General features: G+C 43.3%; 1 protein-coding gene across 50 annotated transcripts in view; it reads left to right on the forward strand.

Annotated features, from left to right (window-relative positions):
• ERBIN (erbb2 interacting protein) overlaps positions 1 to 21,688 on the forward strand; it is a 134,638-nt gene that overhangs the window by 22,517 nt on the left and 90,433 nt on the right. For 31 of the 50 annotated variants that reach the window (XR_011382068.1, XR_011382069.1, XR_011382070.1 and 28 more), the window contains one exon: positions 17,346 to 17,393. The exons of 10 other annotated variants lie outside the window; for them this stretch is intronic. Coding sequence is in view for 15 of the 40 variants with exons in the window: in XM_051853682.2 (XP_051709642.2) it covers positions 17,346 to 17,393 (48 nt within the window). In the remaining 25 variants the exon portion in view is untranslated. Of the gene's footprint in view, positions 1 to 17,345; positions 17,394 to 20,982; positions 21,089 to 21,688 lie in introns of all 50 variants that reach the window. 9 more of the 50 variants (XM_070056779.1, XM_070056801.1, XM_051853684.2 and 6 more) reach the window with 1 other exon arrangement.

Raw genomic sequence — 21,688 nt, forward strand, 5'->3', positions numbered from 1 at the left:
AAAAAAGGACCTGAGGTGGCGTAGCAGGTAAAGCTGCTGCCTGCAGTCCTGGCATCCTGTATGGGTGCTGGTTTGTTTCCTGATCCAGCTCCCTGAAGAGGGCCTGAGAAAAGCAGTATAAGTTGACCCAAGTGTTTGGTTTCCTGCTATTCATGTGGGAGATCCAGATAAAGCTCCTAGTTACTGGCTTTGGCCTGGTCTATCATTGGCTGTTGCATCCATCTGGGGAGTGAACCAGCAGATGGAAGATTTCTGTCTCTAATTCTTCCAAAGTAAATACTTTTTTAAAAAATAAATAATGGGGCCTGCGCTGTGGCATAGTGGGTTAAGCCTTCGTCTGCAGTGCCGGCATTCCATATGGGTGCCGTTTCAAGTCCTGTCTGCTCCTATCCAGCTCTCTGCTATGGCCTGGGAAAGAAGTAGAAGATGGCCCAAGTTCTTGGGCCCCTGCACACACATGGGGGACCCAGAAGAAGCTCTAGGCTCCTTGCTTCAGATCAGCGCAGCTCTGGCCGTTGCAGCCAATTGGGGAGTGAACCAGTGGATAGAAGAGCACTCTCTCCCTCCCCCTCTCCCCCTCTCCCCCTCTCCCCCTCTCCCCCTCTCCCCCTCTCCCCCTCTCCCCCCCTCTCCCCCTCTCCCCCTCTCCCCCTCTCCCCCTCTCCCCCTCTCCCTCTTCTTCTCTTTCTGTGTAACTCTGACTTTCAAATAAATAAATCTTTTTTAAAAAATAATGAAAACAGGTTTTGAAAGTTAATGGAAAAATGGAATGAAAAGTGAGTTTATTTTGATGCAAAATTTTTTGTCATAATTTGTGGTAAATGAATATTATGAAGAAATGGATTTGAAAATTTTTTACACAAAAACAAACATACCTTTTTCTTCTTAAATTTTTATTTATTTTTTGGAAAGGTAGAAAAAGAAACATCTTCCATCTACTGGTTTGTTCCTCAGATGCATGCAACAGTCAGGCCTAAGCAAGGCTGTAAGCTAGGAGTCTAGAACTTCGTTGGTAAATACACTGTAATGTGATTATTGAGATTGGCACTTTTCCAAGACAAAACTCTGAAAAATTGAGCATGGGTTTTGTGGAGGGTGTTGTGATGCAGGGGATTAAGCCAGAACTTGGGATGCCCATGTCTCTTCCTGGAGTGTCTAGATTTGAGTTCCACCTCCAGTTCTGATCCAGCTTCCTGCTAATGAATATCCTAGAAGGCACCAGATGACCTCACAAGTACTTAGCTCCTCCTGCAGCCCATGTGGGAGACTCTGATGGAGTTTCCTGTCTCCTGGCTTTGGCCTGATCAAACTTTAGCTATTGTGGTGGGCATTTAAGGAGTGAACCAGCAGATGACAGATCTCTCTCTTGTTCTGTTTCTCTGCCTTTCAAATAAATAAAAATTTTTAAGAGCTTGTGGAAAAAGTATAATTAAGATAAATTACAAAAATAAGGGTTTTTTCATAGCTGAAAGAAGGATTACTGAAGACATATATATATACATATATATACACACACATATATGTATACTTTTTTGGAAATAATCTATATAAAATTGATTTTAAAAAAGGATTACTTACTTGAAAGGTAGGGTAACAAGGAGAAACAGGAAGAGATCTTCCATCTACTGATTTACTCCCCAAATGACAGCAATAGCTGAGCCTGGGTCAAGCAGAAGGCAGGAGCCAGGACCTCCATCTGGGTCTCCCACATGGGTGGTAGGGGCCCAAATTTGTGTACTGTTCCTTTGCTTTCCCAGGTGCATTAGCAGGGAGCTGGTTTGGAAACAGAGCAACCAGGACTCAAACCAGTGCTCAGATGTGGGATCTAACGTGACGGATGGCAGCTTAACTGACTTCATCTTTTTTTTCTTACTGGTTTAGAAGACTTAATATTGCGGATTGTTTACATTCATAACTTTAAGAAAATTGATAGTATACTTTGTCAGTTTAATGTGTCAGTGATTTATGACTTTTTTTTTTTAAAGATTTTATTTATTTATTTGAAAGAGTTACACAAAGGAGAGGCAGAAGAGAGAGAGAGGTCTTCCATCCATTGATTCATCAAGCTGCACCCATCTGAAGCCAGGAGCCAGGAGCTGCTTCTGGTTCTCCCACACAGACGGGTACAGGGACTCAAGGACTTGGGTCATCCTCCACTGCCTTCCCAGACCATAGCAGTGAGCTGGATTGAAAGTGGAGCAACCAGGACTGGAAGTGGCACCCATATGGGATGCCGGCGCTGCAAGCAGTGGCTTTACCCGCTATACCACAGTGCCAGCCCCATGATTTATGACTTCTAACTCTGGTTTAGACAAAATGCAGTCAAGACTAAGAATTTGATGTCAATGTACTAATGATTAAGAACAGGAGATTTTAGGGGCTGGCACTGTGGTAGAGTAGGATAACCCTCTGCCTATGGTGTTGGCATCCCATATGGGCACTTGTTATAGTCCTGACTGCTCCACTATCCAGCTCTCTGCTATGGCCTGGGAAAACAGTAGAAGATGGCCCAAGTGCTTGGGTCCCTGCACCCACATGGGAGACCTGGAGGAGCCTCTTGGCTCCTGGCTTCAGATTGGCCCAGTTCTGGCCATTGCAGCCATTTGGGGAGTGAACCAGTGAAGACTTTTCTCTTTTCTCTCTCTCTCTCTCTCTCTGTAACTCTTATCTGTCAAATAAATAAATAAAATCTTTTTTTTTTTTTAGAGAGTTTTTAAATTGGGGTTGAGTCATGAACTTAAGAGTTTTCAGAGGGTAGGCTTCTTGGTTCAGAATTACAAATTGAATAAAAGGTGGGATTATGAATAAATTTTCATTTTTTTGTTGACAGGTTCAGTTAAGTTTACCTAGTTTTAACAAAGGTTTATGTGATTCCATGACTTTATGCCCTCTTTCCCCACATTTATAGAGCATATCCAGCATGTCCCCCTTTCCTTTTTTTTTTTTTTAAAGATTTATTTATTTGAAAGAGTTATGGCCGGCGCCGCGGCTCACTAGGCTAATCCTCCGCCTTGTGGCGCCGGCACACCAGGTTCTAGTCCCGGTCGAGGCGCCGGATTCTGTCCCGGTTGCCCCTCTTCCAGACCAGCTCTCTGCTGTGGCCAGAGAGTGCAGTGGAGGATGGCCCAAGTGCTTGGGCCCTGCACCCCATGGGAGACCAGGAGAAGCACCTGGCTCCTGTCATCGGATCAGCGCAGCGCGCTGGCTGTGGTGGCCATTGGAGGGTAAACCAACGGCAAAGGAAGACCTTTCTCTCTGTCTATCTCTCTCACTGTCCACTCTGCCTGTCAAAACAAACAAACAAACAAACAAAAAAAAAGTAACAGAGAAGGAGAGGCAGAGGCAGAGAGAAAGTCTTTCATCTGCAGGTTCATTTCCCAAATGATCACAACAGCCAGGCCTGGGCCAGGCTGAAGCCAAGAGCCAGGAGCTTCATCTGGGTGTGCCATGTGGGTGCAGGGGCTCAAGCTCTAGCTTCTGCTTCTTTCCCAGGTGCATTAGCAGGGAACTGGATTGGAAGTGGTGCAGCAGAGACTTGAACCAGCTCCCATATAGGATGCTGGTTCCGTAAGCAGTGCCTTAGCCTACCACACCACATCATTGACCCAGCTCCTCTTTACTTTTTTTTTTTTTTTTTTTTGGACAGGCAGAGTTAGACAGAGAAAGGTCTTCCTTCCGTTGGTTCACCCCTAAATGGCCCTACGGCTGGCGTGGTGCGCCGATCGGAAGCCAGAAGCCAAGTGCTTCCTCCTGGTCTCCCATGCGGGTTCAGGGCCCAAGCACTTGGGCCATCCTCCACTGCCTTCCCAGGCCACAGCAGAAAGCTGGACTGGAAGAGGAGCAACCGGGACAGAACTGGTGCCCCAACTGGGACTAGAACCTGGAGTACCAGTGTGGCAGGCGGAGGATTAGCCTAGTGAGCCCCGGCACTGGCCCTTCTTTACTTTTTGAAATGAAATCATAGGTAACATTATCTACCAACTCCGACACAAATATTTTAAAAAGAAAAACATGATTTCCTACTGATTGGAGCAAACTGTATTAAGAAAAAAGCTTTGTAATAGAAATACTAGAACTCATTAGAAAATGTCACTAAGTAATTTCAGTGTTTCTGGAGAACTTCAACGTGGGCTCCTTTTTTTTTTTTAATTTTATTTATTTATTTGAGAGGAAGAGTTACAGACAGTGAGAAAGAGAGAGAGGGAAAGGTCTTCCTTCCATTGGTTCACTCCCCAGATGGCTGCAACCGCCAGAGCCGCGCCAATCCAAAGCCAGGTGCTTCCTCCCAGTCTCCCATGTGGGTGCAGGGGCCCAAGGACTTGGACCATCTTCTGCTTCTTTCCCAGGCCATAGCAGAGAGCTGGATTGGAAGAGGGGCAGCCGTTACTCGAACGGGCGCCCATATGGGATGCTGGCCCCGCAGGTGGAGGATTAACCTACTGCGCCACAGTGCCAGCCCTAATATGGGCTCCTTTTAAAATCTAAGGTATACATGTATCAGTCAGTTCCACTATAGGTGTTTGATCAAGAGAAATGAAAAATTGTCTCTCAAGTATGTTGGGAGATCTGTTAGTTTTCTAGTCTTCAGATGAAAACAACTCAGCTGTTAATTAACAGAAAGACTGCATAAACAAATTGTAATACTATTCGCACACTGATAGGAAAAGAATGCCATCGAAAGAATGAACTACTGATACAGTATGGATGAGCCTCAGAAATACTGTGTTTAGTGAAAGAAATCAGAGATCTAGTAGTATGTACTATATGATTATAAGAAATTCAGAAACTAAGGTAAAGCTTTAGAGATATGAGGAGTGAGTGCCTGTGGAAAGTAGTATCATTGGCTGGTTGGGGGGCCATGAGACTACTTTGTAGGTGGTGGAAACATCTTATATCTTGATTGGAGTATTTATTTTTCCAGGAGGATTATACACCTAAGAACTGTGCATTGCATTCTATATAAACTTTACCTCAAAAATGATGCAAATAAAGCAAAAATACACCTATATCCAATGAGAGATTCTGGTTTAATGGATTTATGCTCAAAACCTGAGCATAGATGATCTTCATGTTGCAGCCACAGTTAGGTATTTGCTCTTAAATGGTAGCTTGCAATGAGTACAGTTGCTACATATGGAGATTAATGCAGATGTGTTGCATTGGCAACTAAATTTTAATTAGAGGTCTTGCTATCCCTGACAAGATTTAATGAAATGGAGAAACAACTATTAGTAAAATTTGAAATGAAACAAAGTTTATTCTTAATTTATTAGGTATTTACAGTATATTAAAACAATGTGAGAAAAATAAAAATTGTGTTTATATGCTTACAGAGTTAGGTTCTAGGCACAGATTGTAAAGAGTTGTTCTCCTTCGTGACTGGAAGACATTGAAAATTAAGGGATAACTCCATTACAGTACACCAGCCATACCTGGCTTTTGGCAAGTCCATTTACTCTGATAACAGAAAAAAATCCTCACATATTTCAAAATAACCCTTTTGAGAATCACTGATTGACAGAATTCCCTAAATCTTAATTTCTGTATTTGTTTATGGTAACAAAAAGAACAACTTGCATAAAAATCATTCTTTTAAAAATAGGGCTTGTTGGGGCGTTGTGGGGTAAACTGCCACCTGCAACACCAGCATACCATATGGGCCCTGGTTTGAGTCCCAATCCAGCTCTCTGCTAATGTGCCTGGGAAAGGAGGAGAAGATGGCCCAGGTACATTGGAGACCCAGATGAAACTTCTAGCTTTGGACTGGCCCAGCCCTGCCTGTTGTGGCTATTTGGGTAGTGACCCAATGGATGAAAGATCTCTTCTTTGTCTCTGACTTCCAAATACATACCCACTAGGTATGAAAAATACTAATACCAGGTATCTTTTGCTAGCAAAATTTAATAGGACTCAAGGAAAGCCTAGTGGTCTGAATTTCAGAAATACATGAACCAAGAGTAGGTAGGTAAATGTGGCAGTTTTCTTGCCTTGTGACAGATACCTGGTATTAGTCTAGGCAGATAGAGGAGAGGATGCCATGAATGGGAAGACACTGAAGAGATGGGGATAAATGATCTGATCATTGAATGACACTGTGGGCTTTAGAGAAGGAATGAGAATCTGACACAGTGCCAAAGGCAGAATCCAGTAATTAAGCCTGATTATTCCATCCACCATACCCACTACATTTTGCCCAAGAGTAGCAATAGGGGAGGAATGGAACAACTGTGTGCTCCTATAAATGGTGAGGGTGCTTGAAATTTGAGAACCAAAAATGTATAGAACTACAGCCCAAACTCCTACTACGTGGGATTTTGACAAGATCAAAAGGTGGCAATTGCAGTAGAGAAATTAGAGGTTAAATTAATCACAGGTGGATTATCTAATTAAAACTGCAGCCATTCTGAATCATCAGCCAAGCACTTAACCCTGAGAAGAGCAGAAAGAGCTTACATTGTCTGGGGGGAAAAACAATGAAACAATATTAATACTAAAATTTTGGCTGTTACCTTACAGTGTCTAGAATATTATGAAAATTATGAAACAGGAGCAGGAAAAGATAATTGTATATATAAAATCAAGAGAAAACAGTTAACAAAAACATTTATAGGTGACCCAATTATTAGAAGTAGACAAGGACATTTTGGCAATCGACAGGATAATATATGAAGGTTTGGGTATTTTAGGACAGTAATGAAGACTCTGAAAAATTAAAAAAATGCCTATTCTGGAACTTGGAAATACATATTAAATTCAAAAGTTGTTCAAACTAGGCCTAATAGCAGGTCTATCATAAGAAAGTATGGGGTTAGTGCTGTGGTGTAGTATGTTAAGCTACCACCTGCCGTGCCAGTATCCTAAATGGGCACCTGTTTGATTCCTGACTGCTCTACTCTGATCCAGCTCCCTGTGCTAATGTGCCTGGGAAAGCAGCAGCAGATGGCCCAAGTGCTTGGGTCCCTTCAGGTGTATAGGAGACCCAGAAGAAGCTCCTGGCTTCAGTCTGGCCCAGCCTTGGCTGTTGTGGCCATTGAGGGAGTGAACCAGTAGATGTAAGACCGCTCTCTCTCTCTCTCTTTCCTTCTTCTCTCTCTGTAACTCTGCCTTTCAAATAAGCAAATCTTTAAAAAAAAAAAAAAAAAAAAAAAAAAAAAAAAAAGATTGAGGGGAGGGCATTTGGCATGGTGATTTCAGGTGTCATTTGGGACACGCACTGTGTTGGAGTGCCTGCTTCCTGTTTTCGGCTAATGAACATCCTCAGAGGCAGCACTTGATGGTTCAAGTATCTGGGTCCCTGCCGCCTGTGCAGAAGGCCCAGATCACGTTCCTGGTTCCTTGCTTAGCCCTGGCCCAGCCTCCACTGTTGGAGGAGCTCCCTGTTTTTCTGTCTTTGTCTCTCTGTCATTCAAATCAATCATACATATGTACATTTATAACAAAATTAGAAGTAATGCAGGAAATGGTAAGTGTGTGAATTAAAAACATTGTCTGATTTTGATATAAATGATAGTAGATAAAGCAAAAAATTATAGTTTATTATAGAATTTATAATGTGAGGAAGTAAAATATAAGACAGTAGCAGAAAAGGTGGAAGTAAATGTATATTCTTCCATAGGTTTTAGATTATATATGTAGTGAGATAATATTATATGAACATGGGCTATGATGACTAAAGAATGCATATTGTAAATTCCTAGAGCAACCAGAAAAAGTTGTATATGGTCATACAAGGAGATAAAATGGGGCTGCCGCTGAAACATACTGTCTGTGTTTTTCAGTTGTGTCAGAAGCAATGAAGATTCTTCTTTTAAACTGAAAATGAAGCCTACCAGAACAAAGACTGTAGATCAAAAAATTTATTACCCATCACCCAAGCAGCAATTAAAGCAGTTCTTTGTGTCAGTTCTCAGATCCTTATTCTCTACATAATGACACATGCAGGTCATATAGTAATTGTATATACAGTATTATGTGTTAGATGAGAGGAACCACAAAATAGAAAATGTGGTTAGGATCACTGATAACCTTTTTGTCCTTTCCTTTGGGTTAGCAAGTATTTTCTGGGCAGTGGGAATTGTATTGCCTGAAAAAAAAAATTTTTTTTTTTTATTTATTTCTTTGAAAGGCAGAATTACAGAGAGGAGACAGAGATCTTTGATCCACTGGGTCACTCCCCAAATGGTTGCAATGGCCAGGACTGGGTTGGGCCAAAGACAGGAACCAGGAGCTTCATCCAGATCTTCTCTCTTGATGCAGGGTCCCAAGTACTTAGGCCAGCTTCCACTACTTTCCCAGGTACATTGGCAGGGAGCTGGATTGCAAGTGGAACAGCCAGTACTTGGCTTAACCCGTTACACAACACCATAACACCAGCCCATTGTCTCAATTTTGATAAGCATTATTATCCTGGAATGCCTTGTCCCCCACCCCCCTTTTTGAAAGGCAGAGAAAGAGAGTGAGTGAGTGAGAAAGAGCGCTATTCGCTGATTCATTCCTCAAGTGGTCACATGGTCACAACTACCAGGGCAGGGCCAAGCCCAAGCCAGGATCCTGGAACTCCAACTGGGTCTCCCACGTGGGCGGCAGGGGCCCAACTTTTTGGACCATTTTCAACTGCTTTCCCAGGCCATTATCAGGGAGTTGGATCAGAAATAGAGCAGCCTGGACCTGAAAAGGCACTCATGGAATACCAGTGTCACAGGCAGCGGCTTAACCTGCTGTGCTACAATGCTGGCCCCTATACAGCTACCTTAAATTGGCTATAAAGTGCATTTCGCAGAAGACCCAGACACAGAAACTTGAGATATTCATGAGGATTTGCCTGCCAATATACTGTGCTCTCTTGCAAAACTGATACATACTTTTTTTTTTTTTTTTTTTTGACAGGCAGGAGTGGACAGTGAGAGAGAGAGACAGAGAGAAAGGTCTTCCTTTTGCCGTTGGTTCACCCTCCAATGGCCGCCGCAGCTGGCACGCTGCAACCAGCGCACCGCGCCGATCCGATAGCAGGAGCCAGGTACTTATCCTGGTCTCCCATGGGGTGCAGGGCCCAAGGACTTGGGCCATCCTCCACTGCACTCCCTGGCCACAGATACATACATTTTTAAAAGAGATTTATTTATTTGAAAGAGAGATCTCCCATCCATTGTTTGACTCCCCAGATGGCCACAACATCCACTGCTGCAGGCAGAAGCCAGGAAGTTCTTCCAGGTCTCCCGTGAGTGGCAGGGGCCCAAACACTTTGGCCATCTTCCACTGCTTTTCCCAGGCAGTTAGTAGGGAGCTGGGTTGGAAGTGGAGCAGCTGAGACAAGAACCAGTATTGATGTGGGATGCCGGTGTTGCAGGTCACAGCTTTACCCACTACACTACATTGCTGGCTGCTATGTAAAATTTGATCACTCTTCAACTAAAGCCTTATGCCATTATGATGAAAGACTTGATGATCAACATCTATCTCATTGTCTAAATGAAGTCCAGGTACTGGTGAAGCTCCTCAACACCATTTGTAATTCAAGAAATATAAAATAAAAAATGTTACTGCACACCCAGTACATAGGCTAAGATTAAGAGAGACAGGGAGATTAGTGAGGATGTAATTGGAACTCACTGAGAGTGTTACATGATAAAACTATCTGTACAACATTAGTTTTTAAAAATTTGAGAGAAAAACCTCCCAGTTTTTTCCCAGAATATCTGCAACAGCCAGGACCAGCCCAGGCTGAAGCTGGGAACCAGGGATTCAACCAGAGGTGGCATGTGAATGACAGGGACCCAATTACTCCTGAATATCTACTGGCCACTGCCTACTGCTTCCCAGGGTCTGCATTAGCTGGAAGTGGGAGCCAGAGCCGGGACTGAAACCCAGGCATTCCTATATGGGTTCCCGGCATCTTATGTGTCAGCTTAACAGCTAGGCCAAATGTGTGCTCCTAAAAGAATAGTTTTTTAAAGAAAATTAAACATACTCATAGACTGTGACCCAGCAGTGTCATTTGCACTTGAGAACTGAAGCCTGTGTTTTCATAACAAATGTAATAGCACCTGTATTCAGAATAGGTTGCCTTGGTTAGGGTTTTGACTGGAAAAGGGCAAGTGTGAACATACTGAGGTGATGAGACTAGTTCTTTTTGGTTACATGGAAGTATGCTTTTTCCATCTGTACTCTTTTATTTTTTAAAAAAGATTTATTTGCAAGTTAGAGGGAGAGACAGAGAACGATATTTTATCTGCTGCTTCACTCCCCAGAAGACTGCAATGGCCAGGGCAGGGCCAGGCCAAAACTAGAGCCGGGAGCTTTACTGGGGACTCCCAGGTGGGTGGCAGGGACCCAAGCACTTAGGCCATCTTCTGCTGCTTTCCCAGGCCATTAGCAGGGAATTGGATCAGAAGCAGAGCAACTGGGACATTAACCAGCATCCATGTGAGATGCTGGCATTGCAGGCAGTGGTTTTACCCACTATACCACTCCACCGGCCCGCTCCATCTGTATTTATTCTTAGAATGCGTTCATTTCATTATGGGTAAGCTAAATGATCTTAAACAACCACCAAATACTATTTAATAGCTGTGGGCATGCCTGAGGGACCTTTGTTCCCTATCTTAATATTGGAACTCATTTCGGAAGATTGCACCAATGTAACATTTCTTTCCAGCCAGGTTTACCTTGTGATGTCTTTAGATAAATATAAGAATATAATGGATATGTATATATATTTTAAAGATTTATTTATTTATTTGAAATTCAGAGTTACACAGAGAGAGCAGAGGCAGAGAGAGAGAGAGAGAGGGAGGACGGACCTCCATCAGTTGGTTCACTTAATGGATATATTTTTTAAAGTTTGTTTATTTGAGAGGTAGAGTTTCAGAGGGAGAGCCAGCAAGGTCTTACATCCACTGGTTTATTCCCCAAATAGTCACAACAGCCAGAGCTGGGCCATTCCAAAGCCAGGAGCTAATTCCTGGTACCCCACGTGGGTGCAGGGACCCAAACACTTGGGCCATCTTCCACTGCTTTCCCAGACCATAGAAGAGAGCTGGATCAAAAGAGGAGCAGATAATGGCCTGGGAAAGCAGTGGAAGATGGCCCAAGTGTTTGGGTCCCTGCACCCGCATGGGAGACCAGGAAGAGGCTCTTGGCTCCTGGCTTCAGATCAGCACAGCTTCGGCCATTGTAGTCATATGGGGAGTGAACCAGCAGATGGAAGACCTCTCTTTCTGCCTTTCCTTCTTTCTCCGTGTAACTCTTTCAAATAAGTAAATCTTTTTTTTTTTTTTAAAGGAGCAGATAGAACATGAACCCATGCCCATATGGGATGTCGGCACCCCACGTGGAGGCTTAGCCTGCTATGCCACAGTGCCAGCCTTGAATATAATATATACTTTTAAAAAAGGCCTTTATAATTTATGTTTTAGTTTTCATAATAATCCTAAAACTGAGGCTTCAGTCAAATGATAATGGCTTTGTTGTAGGTGAAATGAAATTGCACATGTATTGATGATTATTGAAACTGTGTTGTAAAAAAGAATCACAAAGGTATTTTAAAATACTCATCAAGAATGTTTTCCAATTACTAAATATTGGGGGGGGGTATTTTTGAAAATATCCCAAGTGGACTTCATTCATTTAAACAGTTACTTTCAAGATTTGTTTCATGTTCTCTTTTTTCTTAGGAGCAGCTATTTTTATCGTAAGATTTGTTTTACTAGGACAGTCCTTGAGTGGTTGCCCAAATTGTGTTTATAAAAACCCATCATTGGGCTCTTCTTTTTCTCTACTCGATTATTCCCATCTGCCTACAAATCCACTGCTGTATTTATTTCTTTGTAAACATAGAACTCCAGTTTGCAAGTTTACTCCTCAAGCTGGTGATAGACTGAGACCAATATCAGAAACTTAATCAGGTGTCCTATATGCAGGCAGGAAGCCAGTTACTTGAACCACCGCTGCTGCCTCCTAGTGTCTGCATTAACAGGAAGCTGCAGTCAGGAGCTGGAGCTGGCAATTGAACCTGGACACTTCTGTGTCTTCACTGAAGATTCAGATTATCTTTGGTCTTCACCAGAGTCTAACTGCTGTGCAAATAACCACTTGATACCTGTTCTTGGCAACAGCTGTAGTTTTTGAATGTCTTAATTTATAGTAAAACTGCCTGAGCTGTCTGTATTTGCCTTGTCCAATTGTGTTGGTTTTTCACTACTCTAGCAGAATCCCTGAAACTAGGTAATTTTATAAAAAAGGTTTAACTAGCATGTGGTTTTAGAGGCCGACAATCCAGGATCTGGTGGCCCCATTGGTTTGTCCTTTGGTGTGGGTCTAAGAGTGGATGGTGTCAAGCTGGGAGCACGTGTGAAGAGGGCATACCACCAGTTAGACTTAAGCTTTTCTTTTTTTTCTTTTCTTTTTTAAGATTTTATTTATTTATTTGAGAGGTAGAGAGTTACAGACAATGAGAGAGAGAAACAAAAGAGAAAGGTCTTCCTTCTGTTGGTTCACCCCCCAAATGGCCGCTACGGCTGGAACTATGCCGATCCGAAGCCAGGAGCCAGGTGCTTCCTCCTGGTCTCCCATGCAGGTGCAGGGCCCAAGCACTTGGGCCATCCTCCATTGCCCTCCCCGGCCACAGCAGAGAGCTGGACTGGAAGAGGAGCAACCAGGACTAGAACCTGGTGCCCATGTGGGATGCCAGCACCTCAGGCGGAGGATTAGCCAAGTGAGCCACGGCACCGGCCCCAGGCTTAAGCTTTTCTAATAGCTTAATCCCTTACAAGGACTTTGCCCCCTGACACACACTCACACTCACACTCACACACACACACCCCACCTCTTAACATCAAGCTCATTGGAAACAAAGTTTCTAATACTTGAACTTTTGGGGGAACAAATCACATCTAAACCATAACACCAATTATGTTCTTTCTTGGATTCCTGTCAGTGTTTCACCTCATCACTAGAAGTTATTTTGGGCCGTGCCGTGGCTCACTAGGCTAATCCTCCGCCTTGTGGCGCTGGCACCCCGGGTTCTAGTCCCGGTCGGGGCACCGGATTCTGTCCCGGTTGCCCCTCTTCCAGGCCAGCTCTCTGATGTGTCCAGGGAGTGCAGTGGAGGATGGCTCAAGTGCTTGGGCCCTGCACCCCATGGGAGACCAGGAGAAGCACCTGGCTCCTGGCTTCGGATCAGCGCGGTGCGCTAGCTGCAGCGGCCATTGGAGAGTGAACCAACGGCAAAGGAAGACCTTTCTCTCTCTCTCTCTCACTGTCCACTCTGCCTGTCAAAAGAAAAAAAAAAGTTACTTTGTCAAGATTAACAGTGATTTTTACATTAATAGCCAATGACAGTGCTAAGTTCTTTTTCACAGAGTTTGATAATTTCCTTACTCCTCTTTGAATTTTTTCACTTGGCTTTGAGGATACTATACTTTCCTGGATTTTTCTCTTCTGATCTCTTTAGTGTCCTTTGGTGATCCTACCTCTTCTAACCCTCAATTTTATACGTTCTCTTTAAAAATCATTTATTTAAGATTTACTTATTTATTTGAAAGGCAGAGACGGAGAGAGCACTTCCATTCACTGGTTCACTCTTCAAATGGCCACAGTGGCCAGTGCTGGACCAGGCCAAGTCCAGGAGCCAGGAGCTTCTTTTGAGTCTCCCACATGGGTGCAGGGGCCTAAGTACTTGGGCCACCTTTTGCTTTCCCAAGTGCATTAGCGGGGAGCAGGATAGGGAGTGAAGCAGCCAGGACTTGAACTTGGCACCCATATGGGATGCTGACACTACAGGCAGAGGCTTAGCCTTCTATACCACAGCCCAGGCCCCAAGTTTATATGTCTTGAGGCTCAGTTTTAGACCTGTTTTCTTTTCTGTCTCCCCTAATAATCCTGGTGATTTCATCTAATTTCATTACTTTAAATATCTGTAAACAGATGACTTTTAAATTTTATGTTCTCAGCTTGGATCTCTCCCTACCTCTCTGTACATATACAACTGCCTACTGAAGATTCTACTTAGTATCTTTCCGATGTTTCAAACTAAAGCTTTAAACACAAGCTTCTCACTTTTCTTCTAAAATTGCTCTTACCATGGTCTTACTCTATTTTAATTTACTGGCAGCTCCATTCTACCAGACTGTCTCATTGTCTGTGGAAATATATTGAATGATAAAAGATTTGGTAGCTGTCTTTAATTGAAGTACACAAAAATATTTGTGTGTGTGTGTGTGTGTGTGGTATTCAACAGGTGTAGAATTTGTGGTGAAGGTTTAAATAACTCAGTACAGTAATCCTGAACCATTCAGCATAGACAAATGACTATATTAGGGTGACTCTGTAAAATTCTGAAATACATGTTTATGGCTGTCAGCCTGAATTTTTAAGAAAAATATTATTTATGATGTATATACTTTTTATTAAGATCACTGTTTCAGTCCGGCGCCGCGGCTCACTAGGCTAATCCTCCACCTTGCGGCGCCAGCACACCGGGTTCTAGTCCCGGTCGGGGCACCGGATTCTGTCCTGGTTGCCCCTCTTCCAGGCCAGCTCTTTGCTGTGGCCAGGGAGTGCAGTGGAGGATGGCCCAAGTGCTTGGGCCCTGCACCCCATGGGAGACCAGGAGAAGCACCTGGCTCCTGCCTTTGGATCAGCGCAGTGCGCCAGCCTCGGCGGCCATTGGAGGGTGAACCAACGGCAAAGGAAGACCTTTCTCTCTGTGTCTCTCTCTCTCTCACTATCCACTCTGCCTGTCAAAAAAAAAAAAAAAAAAAAAAAAAAAAAAGATCACTGTTTCAGGTTTTAGGCTCTCCCACTTTGGAATGTATTGACTGCAAGTACAGAAAGTCTAGCAGTGGTTTAAGCAAATAAAGGACTTAATTTTTTCACATGCCAGGATATCCGGAAGTAGGCGTAATTAGCCTTGGTTCAGCTGCGGGGCAGTGCTGTTACAGATCCCCAGCTTATTTTACCTCTCTATTATGTCAGTCTTATGATTTCACAAACTTTTTTTTTTTTGACAGGCAGAGTGGACAGAGAGAGAGACAGAGAGAAAGGTCTTCCTTTGCTGTTGGTTCACTCTCCAATGGCCGCCGTGGCCGGTGCGCTGCAGCCGACGCACCGCGCTGATCTGATGGAAGGAGCCAGGTGCTTCTCCTGGTCTCCCATGGGGTGCAGGGCCTGAGCACTTGGGCCATCCTCCACTGCACTCTCTGGCCACAGCAGAGAGCTGGCCTGGAAGAGGGGCAACCGGGACAGAATCCGGGACTAGAACCTGGTGTGCTGGCACCGCAAGGCGGAGGATTAGCCTAGTGAGCCGTGGCGCCGGCCAATTTCACAAACTTTTAATCCTCATAGCTATTGCTTATGATAATAGTATGATTGTTGTAGCACTAGACATTGTATACAGATTCAAAGTTAGAAAGTGGGGGAGACTGGTAGTGTCAGACACTTGTTCTCATCAGAAAAGCAAATGCTTTCCCAGAATCAGTCCCGAGTCTACCTCAAGACATACTTGTAAGTTTTGTGTAAGTCTTTGATCTTAACTACATTACCTATCCCTGTCTACTCTTCCTGGCCTGAAAAGCTCAAAAGTAAGAAATTAGCAGAGCCCATTACTGCTCTTGAACAGTCAAGATTCTTAATGGAAAATAAACCCAAGAAGCAGTTAGCAGTGCCTACCACATAGAACCATCAGCACCTGAAATTTAGGGGCTGGCTTTATGGCATAGCGGATAAAGCCCTCACCTGCCAGCATTCTGTATGGGTGCTGGTTCAAGTCCTGGCTTGATCCACTTCTGATCACATTCCCTGATAATGACCTGGGAAAAGCGGAAGATGGCCCAGGTGTTTAGGCTCCTGTCACTCAAGTGGGAGCCCCAGATGAAGCTCCTATTTTTTCCCTGGCCCAGCCCTGGCTATGTGGCCATCTGGGGAGTAAACCAGCACATGGAAAATCTCTCTTTGTACCTCTCGCTGTTTCTCTCTAACTCTTTCAAAATAAATACAAGATCATTTATTTAAAAAAAAAAACTGAAATTAAATATAATTAGAATTTATTTGTATAGAAAAAATTTATTCTCAGTAAGTTAAAATCAGTCAGCCTTATAATTTTAGGTGAAAAGATATTTTAAATATACAGATGATGGATTTTTTTAGGCCTGTTTTCTTTTTTAAGATTTATTTATTTCTTTGAAAGAGTTAGAGGAGAGACATAGTGGTCTCTATCTGCTGGTTGACTACCCAAATGGCTGCAACAGTCAGGAGCCAGGAGCTTCTTCCTGGTCCCCCAACTGGGCCATCTTCTGCTGCTTTCCTAGGCATATTAGCAGGGAGCAGGATCAGAAGCGGAACAGCCGTGACTGGAACCATTGCCCATATGGGATGCCTACAGTGCAGACAGCAGCTTTACCCACAGTGCCGATCCCAGTTATCAACATTACAAATGTCTGAGAACGATATACTTTTTAAGAAACTAGCTGTTTATTTAAGAGCACATTTGTGTGAGTATATGTGCACATGTGTTTTTCTTTTTTCTTTTTTTTTAAGATTTATTTATTTGAGTTACACAGAGGGAGGAGAGACAGATATCTTCCATCTATTCCTTTGCTCCCCAAATAGCTGTCTGTTATGGCCAGGGCTGGGCCACATCAAAGCCAGGAGCCAGGGGCTTTCTCTGGGTCACCCACATGGGTGGCAGGGGCCCAGGGACTTGCACCATCCTCTGCTACTTTCCCAGGCAGGGATCTGTATTGGAAGCAGAGCAGCCAGGACTTGAACTAGTGCCCGTATGGGATGCTGGTACTGCAGATGGCAGTGCTACAATATCAAGTCCCCTCTTTTGTTTTTTAAAATGTATTTATTTGAAAGGCAAAGAAGGACACACACACACACACACACACACACATGAGAAAGCGATCTTCCATCAGCTGGTTCTCTCCCTAAATGCCTACAGGAGCCAGGTCTGAGCTAGAATGAAGACAGGAGCCTGGAGCCCTTTCTGCATTTCCCATATTTGTGGCGGGGCCCCAAGTTCTTGAGCCTTCGCCTGTTGCTTCCAAGAGTGCACATTAGTAGGAAGCTGTATTGGAAGTCAAGCCAGGAGTTGAACTCAGGCACTTTGATCTGGGATGCAGGCACCCCAAGTGGCAGTTAACCAAATGCCAAATGCACCTAGATGAGTATATTAAGAAGCTAGTATTTTTACTGTTTGTTCTTAACTATTTTCAGTTAACAGTGATAAAATTTTATAATTGTAATTTATCTTTTGGTGTAAATTCAAAATTAGAAGAGATATTTCATTATAGTCAATAAAGACCCATTTTTATTGTTAATTTCGGTTCTCTTTTTGCTTACCACAGAATGTTGGCTCAGTTAAGAAACACCAGGGAAATAAATTCAACCCAGTGGTAAGTAGTTTTAGTTTCTTCTGTTACAAAGTTTTCGGCTCATTTTTGTGCCCCTTTTCTGGATTGACTCCTTTTCTTCCATTGTGTTTAGAAGACCCTGTGTCTACAGCATGACTTCTGAGCATTTAAAAATATATATTTATTTGAAAGGGAGAGTTATATATAGAGCTCTTCATCTGCTGGTTCATTCCCTAAATGGCCAGGGCTGGGTCAGACTGGAAGCCAGGAGCGAGGAGCTTTTTCTGTGTCTCCTACCTGGATCAAGGGACCCAAGCATTTGGGCTACCTTCTGCTGCTTTGCCAGGCACATTAGCAGGGAGCTGGATTGAAAGTGGAGTAGCTGAGACTCAAACTGGTACATATGAGATGCAGGCAGTGGTTTAACCTGCTTTGCCACAATGGCATCACCTAATTTCTGAATTATAAAGTAGTTTTCGCATAACCCATAAACTCTATTTAGCTGTTGCCATGTTGATCAGTTCCCTTTTCAAACCAGGCTAGAATTTCTCCCTTATGAATTACTTCCTTGAATTATTCTGTAACGGAGGATTTCTTTGGATATTCTTACTCATTTACTTATCTTTCATATTATACTTTCTTTTCTTTTTCTTTATCTCATTCTGTCGTATTTTATTTATTTATTTGTACATAGAAATCTTTATTTAAGGTATACAAGCTTCGTGCATTTCATAAATACAAATTTAGGAACATAGTGATTCTTCCCACCCTGCTCTTCCCCTTCCTTCCACCTTCACTCCCACCCTTCTTCCTCCTCCCCCTCCTATTCCCATTCTTAATTTTTACTAAGATTGATTTTCTTTTTTTAAAGATTTATATATTTATTTGAAAGGCAAAGTTACAGAAAGGTAGAGGCAGAGAAGGAGAGGTCTTCCATCTGCTGGTTCATTCCTCAAATGGCCTCAACGGCCAGAGCTGGGCCTATCCGAAGCCAGGAGCCAGGAGCTTCTTTCAGATCTCCTACATGAGTGTGGGGACCCAAGGACTTGGGCCTTCTTCTGCTGCTTTCTCGGGCACATTAGCAGGTAGCTGGATGGGAAGTAGAGCAGCCAGAAAGTGAACATGCACCCATATGGGATGCTGGCACTGTGGGCAGTGGCCTTACCCACTACGTCACAGCGCCAGCCCCACTAAGATCCATTTTCTTTTTTAAAGATTATTTATTTATTTGAAAGTCAGAGTTACACAGAGAGACAGAGAGAGAGAGAGAGAGAGAGAGAGAGAGAGGTCTTCCATCCGCTGGTCCATTCCTCAACTGACCGCAGTGGCTGGAGCTGTGCCAGTCTGAAGCCAGGAGCCAGGAGCTTCTTCCAAGTCTCCCACATGAGTGTGGAGACCCAAGGACTTGGGCCATCTTCCACTGCTTTCCCAGGCCATTGCAGAGAGCTGGATCGGAAGTGGAGCATCTGGGACTCGGAACTGGTGCCCATATGGGATGCTGGCACTGTAGGTGGCAGCTTTACCTGCTATGCCACAGAGCTGGCCCCAAGATCTATTTTCAGTTCACTTTATACACTTAAGATTAACCCTACATTAAATAAAGAGTTCTATAAATAGTATGGGGAAAAAAAAAACTGTTCCTCAATAGTTCAGACAAGGGCTCTTCAAAGTCATTGCATCTCAAAGTGTCAATTTCACTTCTGTAAATTACCTTTCAGATACTCTGTTTAGTTAACTACAGATAAGGGAAAACATATGGTATCTGTGTTTTGGGACTGGCTTATTTCACTAAGTATAATGGTTTCCAGTTGCATCCATTTTGTTGCAAAGGACAGGATCTCTTTTTTTTTTTTTTTTTTTTTAACCACTGGGTAGTAGTCCATGGTGTACATATCCCATAAATTTCTTTTTACAATCTTCAGTTGACAGACATCTGGGTTGATTTCATATTTTAGCTATGGTGAATTGAGCTGCAATAAACATGGGGGTATAGATAACTCTTTCATATGCTGATTTCATTTGCTTGTGTAGATTTCCATTTGTGGGATGGCTGGGTTATATGGTAGATCTATATTCAAATTTCTGAGGTATCTCCGTACTATCTTCCATAGTGACTGTACTAGTTTACATTCCTGCTAACAGTGGATTAGGATACCTTCTGCGCCCACCCCCCCATCCTTGCTAGCATTTGTTGTTTGTTGATTTCTGTATGAAAGCCATTCTAACTGGGATGAAGTGAAACCTCATTGTGGCTTTGATTTGCATTTCCCTGATGGCTAGTTACCCTGAGCATTTTTTCATTTGTCTGTTGGCCATTTGGATTTCCTCTTTTGAAAAAGGAGAGGCAGAGAAAGAGAGAAAGGCCTTCCATCCACTGGTCCATTCCCCAAATGGCCGAAATGGTGGGGGTTGAGTGACACTGAAGCCAGGAGCTTCTTCCAGGTCTCCCACAGAGTGCAGGGGCCCAAGGACTTGGGCCATCTTCTACTACTTTCCCAGGCCATAGCAGAGAGCTGGATCAGAAGTGAAGCAGCCAGGTTTTGAACTGGCGGCCATATGGGATGCCGGTGCTTCAGGCCAGGGCATTAACCCACTGCGCCACAGTGCCAGCCCTTTTTTTTTTTTTTTCTTAAAGATTTATTTATTTATTTGAAAGTCAGAATTATACAGAGAGGAGAGGCAGAGAGAGAGAGAGAGAGGAAGGGAGGGAGGGAGGAAAATGGCCCAGTCTTAACCTGTGGCACCAATTGTATATTGTCTTCTGCCTAGGTCAAGAATTTATCATTTGTTGGGGCGGATGCTATGGCATAGTGGAAAAAGCCGCCACCTGCTCTGCTGACATCCCATATGGTCACTGGTTTGAGACTCTGACTTTGAAATAAATAAATCTTTTTTAAAAAGTGAAAAAAAATTTTCATTTGAGTTTGGCATTGTGGTGCAAAGAGTTAAACCACCACTTGGAATGTGGGCATCTCATATTTTAGAGTGCCCATTCAAGTCTCCATTGCTCTGCATCTGACTCAGCTCCCTGCTAATGTGGCTGGAAAGGCAGTGGAAGGTGGCCCAAGTACTTAGGCCCTAGCCACCTACATGGGAAACTCAGGTGGAGTTTCAGGCTCTTGACTTTGGCCTGGCCATTGGGGAGGAGCCAGTGTATGAAGACCTTTCTCACTCTCTCCCTTTCTCTGTTACTCTTTCACATGAATAAAAATAAATCTGTTTTGAAAAAAAGAATTTACCATTTTACCTACAAAGAATTGATAACACTCTCAGTCATTCTTACTGAAGTAAGTTTTTATTGCTAATCTTACCTCATCCTATGGGCAATTAAGTGCCTACATTGTGTACTTAATAAAATTAGCCTTGATAAAAATTTTTGCTGATTCAGAATTGGTTTTTCCCTCAGTTAAACTGAAGTCTATACTTTATTTAAGCAAGTTTGTGTTCCTGTGTGTAATCTAACACATTTAAGACTTATAAGGCTATTATCTCATTGAAAGAAAATGTACTTGAAAAACATGGAAATTTTCTTGTAGGAAAGTTGCAGGGTGATTGACCCCCCCAATGGCTGGTTAGGAATCCTAAAGTGTCTTTGTATTTTTTTTTTTTTTTTTTTTTTTTTTTTTGACAGGCAAAGTGGACAGTGAGAAAGCGAGACAGAGAGAAAGGTCTTCCTTTTGCCATTGGTTCACTCTCCAATGGCCGCCGCACCGTGCTGATCCGATGGCAGGAACCAGGTACTTCTCCTGGTCTCCCATGGGGTGCAGGGCCCAAGCACTTGGGCCATCCTCCACTGCACACTCTGGCCACAGCAGAGAGCTGGCCTGGAAGAGGGGCAACCGGGACAGAATCCGGCGCCCCAACCGGGACTAGAACCCGGTGTGCCGGCGCCGCAAGGCGGAGGATTAGCCTAGTGAGCCACGGCGCCGGCCCCGTGTCTTTGTATTTTTATTTCCTACTCATAATTGCACAGTCACATTCTTAATTAATGATGGGACTTTTAGTGCCAGAAATTGAAAGAAAAATGTTAGGTTAGAATTTTTAAGAACTAAGAAGCAGACTCACAAAACTCATTTTTTGTGGAAACATATAAATGGTTACTTCAGATTGTAAAGTGCCATATTGTTTGAGTGTAATTTGAAAACCTACAGATGTAAATGTGAGTGTTAAAGCAACATTTTTTTTAAGATTTACTTTATTTATTTGAAAGGCAGAGTTAGAATTAGAAAGGGAAGGAAGGAAGGAAGGAGGGAGGGAGTGAGTGAATGAGAAAGAGAGAGCAGGAGTGCTTCCATCTGCTGGTTCACTTCCTAAATGGCCACAATGCCCAGGACTAG

Source organism: Oryctolagus cuniculus, chromosome 14, assembly GCF_964237555.1.
Source record: "Oryctolagus cuniculus chromosome 14, mOryCun1.1, whole genome shotgun sequence".
Classification (NCBI taxonomy): Eukaryota; Metazoa; Chordata; class Mammalia; order Lagomorpha; family Leporidae; genus Oryctolagus; species Oryctolagus cuniculus.